The sequence below is a fragment of the Xyrauchen texanus genome, unplaced genomic scaffold, assembly GCF_025860055.1.
Source record: "Xyrauchen texanus isolate HMW12.3.18 unplaced genomic scaffold, RBS_HiC_50CHRs HiC_scaffold_901, whole genome shotgun sequence".
In the NCBI taxonomy this organism is placed as follows: domain Eukaryota; kingdom Metazoa; phylum Chordata; class Actinopteri; order Cypriniformes; family Catostomidae; genus Xyrauchen; species Xyrauchen texanus.
The window spans coordinates 10,465-17,000 of NW_026266909.1; the positions used below are offsets into that span (position 1 = coordinate 10,465).

General features: G+C 37.0%; 2 gene segments (V, D, J or C); one reads left to right on the plus strand and one right to left on the minus strand.

Annotated features, from left to right (window-relative positions):
* Window positions 1-496: 496 nt before the first annotated feature.
* On the minus strand, window positions 497-1,945 carry LOC127642841 (Ig lambda chain C region-like). The segment is given in 3 exon segments: window positions 497-945; window positions 1,622-1,673; window positions 1,937-1,945. Coding segments are annotated over 3 exon segments (378 nt in total).
* Window positions 1,946-2,061: 116 nt separating this feature from the next.
* Window positions 2,062-2,677, plus strand: LOC127642843 (immunoglobulin kappa variable 4-1-like). The segment is given in 2 exon segments: window positions 2,062-2,235; window positions 2,346-2,677. Coding segments are annotated over 2 exon segments (381 nt in total).
* The last annotated feature ends 3,859 nt before the right edge of the window (window positions 2,678-6,536 follow it).

The following is a 6,536-nucleotide window of genomic DNA, read 5'->3' on the forward strand; positions in this document are numbered from 1 at the left end:
AAGGATGATTAGCCTTAAATAATCATACATATATGTATATCATGTGTGTGATGTGATATGAATATGAATATAATATGAATTTGGATATGAATACCATATTCTGGCACAGAATTGCATTTTTTGAATTTTGGACTCAGGCTGGAAAGGGTTAATTCACCACAAATATTCAAGCAGATGATGCAATTTGAAAACTCATTTTATTTAAAATAGAAACTTTTCTCAATTGTTCTCAGACTTTTGGACTCCACTGTACGACTGTAAGTAAAACCTCTAAATATATTGTTACATTTACTCACTATATTATATGTACTATATGTTTGAGTTCCCTAATTTGACTTCATGATCTTGTTTCATAATGTCTCTGCAGGTGTTTTCATGCTTCATTGAGTGAAGATTATTTATAAAATGTGAGATAATGTCCTGATCTAACTAATGACACAAATAATATCAATAAATCAACTTTTAAACAAAGACAGGAAACTTCAATAATGTAATATTTTATTAGTTTATTGAATTTTGACAAGAGAAATCTGAAAGACAAAAGCACACATATACTTGTGTGAATAGAAGTCACTGTTAGTCTCCATGTGAGACATGAGTGAGAAGAGCAGAAGAGAATCCAGAGGATCTACTCAGAACACTGATCTCTCCTCACTTCTCCAGTGACTGACAGCTGCTCTTTCTGTTTGGCCTCACAGCTCACTGTGACCGCCTTCATCCACTCGTCCTGAGAGAGAGTCAGACTGCTGCTCCAGCTGTACAGACCGCCCTTCTCCAGGACCCCAGCACTGCTCTTCTCAGACCTGCTGCTCCCGTCCACCTTCCAGCTCAGGCTCCAGTCTGAGGGGAAGCCCTTGTTGGCCACACACATCAGTGTTGCTGTGTTCTTTGTGGAAATCTCTTCACTGGAGGGCTGCAGGACGCTCACTTTAGGACGAGTGATGCCTGACAAATACACAATAGACAACTTCAAAAGAAGAAAAGATTTCTTTCTCCAGATTGAAACTAAATCAATTACATTAGTCAATTATATATTTTTAAGAAGTTCACATATCTTTATATGTTTGCAGTTTGACTTGCACAAAAGTTCAAGAATATTTTCCTTCATAAATTTCTCTTTCTACATTAAGAAATAACTATGAAAAGACATTGCCCAACCTCAAGAGAATAGAAAAGAAAATTCTGTACAATGATGAACTTTTAACAGTTCATTTGGTGAAAGAATTCCTCCAGTAAAACTTTATATGTTACATATTACATTAAGAAACATTTCATATTGAAGGAGCATTTTTATGAACTCTTGATAATGTTCGTCATTTAAACACAGAGTCATTTAACATCTCCAAAAACTGAATAACATCTCACTTCTGTACCAGCAACAAATTCACATGTGCTGACAAAGTGTAAATTAAGTGTCTTTAAAGTTCACCTTCATTTCTGGAAAAACAGCCAAATTATTCAATCTGTCTAATCAGATATTATTAATAAATAATGAAATATAAATCAAAAAAGTGAGAGAAATCACTGAACTCATATGTGTGTCAATTCAACATAAAACTGACACATTCCACATTATAAAAACACATAAAACATTAAAATTATGATTTGATGATTTACTTACTGCCAACATCCAGTCTGGTGCCGCTGCCGAAAGTCGACCACAGTGATACAAACTAATAGAACAGCTGCACAAAAACCTCTGAGCGCTTCACTAACTGCACTTTAAACACATGATCACAAACACATCTTTACACAACACACATTCAAACATGATTCATTTCATATTGTCATCAACTACTGTTTCAAAAATACAATAAAAACATACATATTACATTCATAATTATATACAACATGTTTATTACAATGTAATAACTCCTCTATAACACATTTGATTTAGTTTGATCTACTGAATGCTCATGAGATTTCCACAATGAACAAAAATCATTAGAATTTCAACCAATTGTAATTAATAACTAAAAGATAAAGATTGAAATGTATGAATGTAATTTGACATGTAATTGTTTCTTATTTCTGCTGTTCTCCTGTAACGCTCACATTTTCTGCTGAGAGGAAACAGTTTTGAATGTCCCGCCCCTCTGATTAAAGCACAATATCAGACTGTCTGTTAGTCAGGACTGTCAAACCAACATCACTGTTCCTTCAGTTCTCACTCATTCACAGTAAAGATGACAGCACACGCTCTCATTATCTGCTCTCTACTGCTTTTCATTGCTGGTGAGAATCTGTTTCAGTGCATTTCACTAATATAAACTCAATTTAACTGTAGAAAGTTTTTTATTATTTATTTCTTGTGAAATAATATTTTATTTTATTTTGTGTTTCAGAGTGTAATGGACAGTACACGGTCACTCAGAGTCCCTCAATAACAGCTCAACCAGGACAACAAGTTCAAATAAACTGTAAAACCAGCAGTAATGTCTACCTGGACAGTAATGGACACTACTTGAGCTGGTACTTACAGAAACCTGGAGAAGCTCCTAAACTCCTCATATATTTGACAAACCGCCTCCAGACTGGAACTTCATCTAGATTCAGTGGCAGTGGATCTAATAGTGATTTCACTCTGACCATCAGTGGAGTCCAGACTGAAGATGCAGGACATTATTACTGTCAGAGTTTTCACTATCCTGGAAGCAATCGTGTGTTCACACAGTGATAAAGAGTCGTACAAAAACCTCCTTCAGTGAAAGAGGAACTACTGATACAGAAACAGTTTCTCTGAATGTTTCATTATAAATTGACATGGACACAAAGTTTTAGATTTTGATATTTCACACTCAACACTACATATGAAACTGGACGACACATTTTATTATAAAGGTCAATTCAGTCATTTTTGGTTGATGTTTTACTGGCTGATATGACACTAGTCTTAAACTTTACTGACACCTATCCATGTGAATACAGCATCATGCAAACATAAAACATTTGTTTTCACAGATGTCATATTTGAATGTAATTCATCACTTTAAACATTTGACTTGTTTCACCCCCTCAATTGGACAGACTCATATAAAGTGAGAGGTGATGTCACATACATGTTGTTCAGGTATTCAAATAGATTCATCTAGTGCTGGAGTCTCTTGTTTGATGGAGTGTGTGTGTTGATAAAGTGATTTTTCACGAGTGTTTTTAAGACAAGACTTGAGGAGAGTCGAGAGCACAGATATCAAAACTAACTCTAATAGAGAGACAATTCTTCTTCAAGACACTCGACTCCTCATTTCTGAAAATGGAAAAACACATCCCACAGAATAAAGAAGAGTCTCCCTCCCTCTTTCTTTCTATTCTTCTTCTTTTTAACACACAATCACACACTTTCCTTCAATACACTCAGTCACACAGCACAATTTCACTCAATGTCAAAGAACTACAATTCAGTTCACAGTCAAACACTTCTTCCTCTCTCCATGGAAAGACACAAACTGAAGTCTCTCAGTAATCTGTATCATCTGCCTCCACTAATTAACCTCATAATGAAGCTCATTAGTGGCTTGAACATCTCAAACAACACCAGCAGAGAGAGACAAAGTAAAGTAGTATTGATGTTGAATAGTTGGGTTGTATTAGTTGTTTTGATGTTTTTTTTTATGTTGTTTAGTCAGAAAAAGAATATGCTGGGTTCACACATTTTGACTACAGTGTTGTTTTGAGCAGTAATGAGTTAGTAGAAAATGTATTTAAAGGTTCAGTTTGTAAGATTCAGAAACACTTGTTATTAATGACACTTGTGGCCTGTAAATTTCTCCTTAATTTCTTGTAGCTGTAAGATGTTTTGTGCATACACACACACACACATACACACATATATATATACACACACACATATATATATATGAGAGGCAAGATGACACTAGCTGCGTTTGAATAAAACAAGAGCGCGTCCATCTGAAGTGTGATAAGAGACATGAAAGAAGGGCCGGATGCGCGGTCATTATAAAGCCTTGCTACTGACGACGATTATTATCGGCAAAGGCGCCGTAAAGGGGTGGAAGGTTAGGACGATTCTAAGGGCCCAGGCTGATTTAGGGCCCAGAAGAGCAGACCCCTTTTTCTTTTCTTATTTCTTTTCTCTTTTTTATACATGCAAATTCACTTGCATTAAATGTGCTAGGGCCCCTCATGCACTAAATGTGTATTTTTCCGTTTTGACCATAGATTTAATATTTAAAAACAAATAATGTATTTACTGTTTCAGTCACTCCCCTTCCCCTCACAATGGTTCATTCCACCTGCGCTGTCCGAGCTACGATCGCTAGTGTAGCGTCTCTTGCTTATTGCACTTGCTATGATGCAGTGCAGACAGTGACACACGCAGGCATGTCACATCAAATGTCAGGGCATCAAAAACGGAAATAAAAGAAGGAAAGAGAAGACAGAGAACGCCGAAGTCGACAGTATGTCACACAGTTTTTCAAAAAGAAAGGTAGCTTGCCCTATTCCTGTATTCCAAAACTTTCAGAGTTACTTATTTTTGTTGCTACATGACCTGCTTTTATCTAGCTAGCTTAGTAAAATAATTACTGAATTATGATTTACATCCAACAATAATAACATCTCTGCTGTCTCCGGGGTTATCATGTCTCGTAGACACAGATTCAGCCGCTGCTGCACACCCACGTCATCCTTCCCCCACGTCCCCCGTCCCCGTCTCAGCCGAACAAGGTGAGCCTGAGCGCGAAACTTCACGAAGATTGAAGCCTCTAAACACGTCTTATCTACTGTTTTCGCCACATGATGATAACTTTACAAAACAAAAAGTAATCTACACGCTTCAAAAATTACAAAATCAGTTTGCTGTGTGTGTGTCGTGTGTTCTGTGAAGTGACAGTGCTGCTGCTGCTACGATCGATGCTGTCAAACTTGACGTTCTTAATGTGAATAAAATGCCCCAGAAAAAATAATATAAAATGGAATAAAACATGTGTCTGTAGTAACCATTGGCTATAAGGAGTTTACACAATAGATATTTTTATATTTTATATTAAGAAAACTAAATAGGCCAATAAAAATAATATGGTTAGAGGTAGAGGGAGCAAGGGAGCACAGTGCAGACACCATATTCAGAAACACTGTGTTTCTTCCCATGATGGACCACATAATCAATGACTTAAGTACCAGGTTTGCCACAACAGCTGAGATCTTGGATCAGTTTTCTGTAGTTGTAAAAATGGGTCAGTTACGTGATGATCAAATCCATTCTATATGCCAGCCATTGATTTCAAAATACAACAATGATCTGACTTGTGAATTTGAAGATGAAGTCAGACACCTCAACTCTGTATATATGGCCACTTTCCCAGGGTGTCTGTCACCAATTGATCTGCTCAACAGCATTTACAAGATGCAGCTGCAGAGTATTTTTGGGCAGGTCTGCATAGTTTTGCGAATATTTTGCACACTGCCTGTGACCGTTGCTGGTGACGAGAGAGCATTCAGTAAGCTGAAACTGCTAAAAAATTATCTGAGGTCTGCTATGTTCAGCCTGGTCTCATAGAAATACGTACCTCTGCACACTTTTTTGTAGCGCAACAAATATGTACCACCCGGTACGTATTGCTTCAGTTTTGAAACGCAAATGTCCACTTGGGGTCGCTAAAGAGTGACTTCCATAGGTTTATATGTACCACTTGGTACGTATTGCTTCAGTTTTGAAACGCAAGGTTACAGTAGGTGGCGATAATGCTCCTTAGGAGTTAATCGCCATTAAACAAGAAGAAGAAGACATTGTGATACGGCATATGTTTGTGAACACAAATTTCCCCTTTTTTTCGTGTGTACATTTACCATTACAGCAAACATGATTCAGTAAAACATGTACCACTTAACATTTATCACTAAAATAACACCGTTTTGGGATATAATAGTACGTAGCTCTGACTGTCACTGTTTCAAGATACTACACGCTGTCGATTCTTCTTCTTCTTGTTTAATGGCGATTAACTCCTAAAGAGCATTATCGCCACCTACTGTACTGGATAGCAAATTAACCTTGTTTTTACGTACCGGTGGTACATATTTGTGGCGCTGCAAAAAAGTGTGCAGAGGTACGTATTTCTATGAGACCAGGTAGGCTATGTTGCAGGATAGACTTTGTCACCTTGCCATACTATCCATTGAAAGCAAACTGGCAAGAAAGCTGAACTTTGATGATTTGATACATGATTTTGCCAGCAGAAAGGCACGCCGCTGGGCCATTATAAAGTGATGTTGAACATAACTTTGTTAGACCTGGATAACAAACAGTTGATGTCTGGTTCAGTACTTGTTTAGGCCTGGCATTACTCCTGGTGTGTCTTGATTTTGAGCCCTTTTGGCCTAGCTAGTTTTATTCCTGGACTGATTTAATTATGGGTTAGTTCTAGCTGATGTTTCCTGATTGAGCAGTTTGACCCAGCTAAAGCTTGTTCATGTAAAGTATATGTCAATATGTGTACATTATGTTCTGTTGTGCTTGCAATTGCAATTGAGATAATAAATGTTCTCCCTTTTATGTAAACAAGTACATATTTCTA